General features: G+C 39.4%; 1 protein-coding gene across 1 annotated transcript in view; it reads right to left on the bottom strand.

The window, feature by feature from the left end:
• LOC119582278 (neurogenic locus notch homolog protein 1-like) overlaps positions 1 to 470 on the bottom strand; it is a gene marked incomplete in the record, with an annotated part of 19,828 nt that overhangs the window by 7,194 nt on the left and 12,164 nt on the right. The window contains 1 exon segment of the mRNA XM_037930495.1: positions 68 to 244. Coding sequence (XP_037786423.1) covers positions 68 to 244 — 177 coding nt within the window.

Genomic DNA, 470 nt, shown 5'->3' with positions numbered 1-470 from the left:
TCAGAAATACATGAAAATAAACAACCTGTTTAAACCTAATTTTCGAAAAATATAATTCAATACTGACGTGTTCCCAAGTTCTCAATGCAAATGTCCCTTTCCAGCACTCGGCCCTCTGGAGACGTGGCAACAGCGCACCAGTTGCCATCGTTGGAGGGGACACACCTGTAATACAGCTGTTCTTTCCACACGAAGGGAAATTGGCACAGGTGTCCATTCTTCGTCGCTATTTCTCGTTTGTAGCCTGCAACGACAGGGAGAAGAAAGGAGAGACCTTAGATATTCAAAGAATATTTTGAGGTATTGTACGGTCTTTTTCACGCAAAGAGGGAAAAAATTATGATAATGTAAACTATGGAATTCAAAATAGAAATGGGAAATTGGCATGCAAATGGACGCAGATATTCAGTATAAGCACGCTTTCTCTTTATAACTGAATGGAAATGAAAACGAAAAAAATTCAAACTGCA

This window comes from Penaeus monodon, chromosome 15, assembly GCF_015228065.2.
Source record: "Penaeus monodon isolate SGIC_2016 chromosome 15, NSTDA_Pmon_1, whole genome shotgun sequence".
Lineage (NCBI taxonomy): Eukaryota > Metazoa > Arthropoda > Malacostraca > Decapoda > Penaeidae > Penaeus > Penaeus monodon.
The sequence above is the reverse complement of the archived record's forward strand: the minus strand, read 5'-3'. Positions and strand labels throughout refer to the sequence as shown.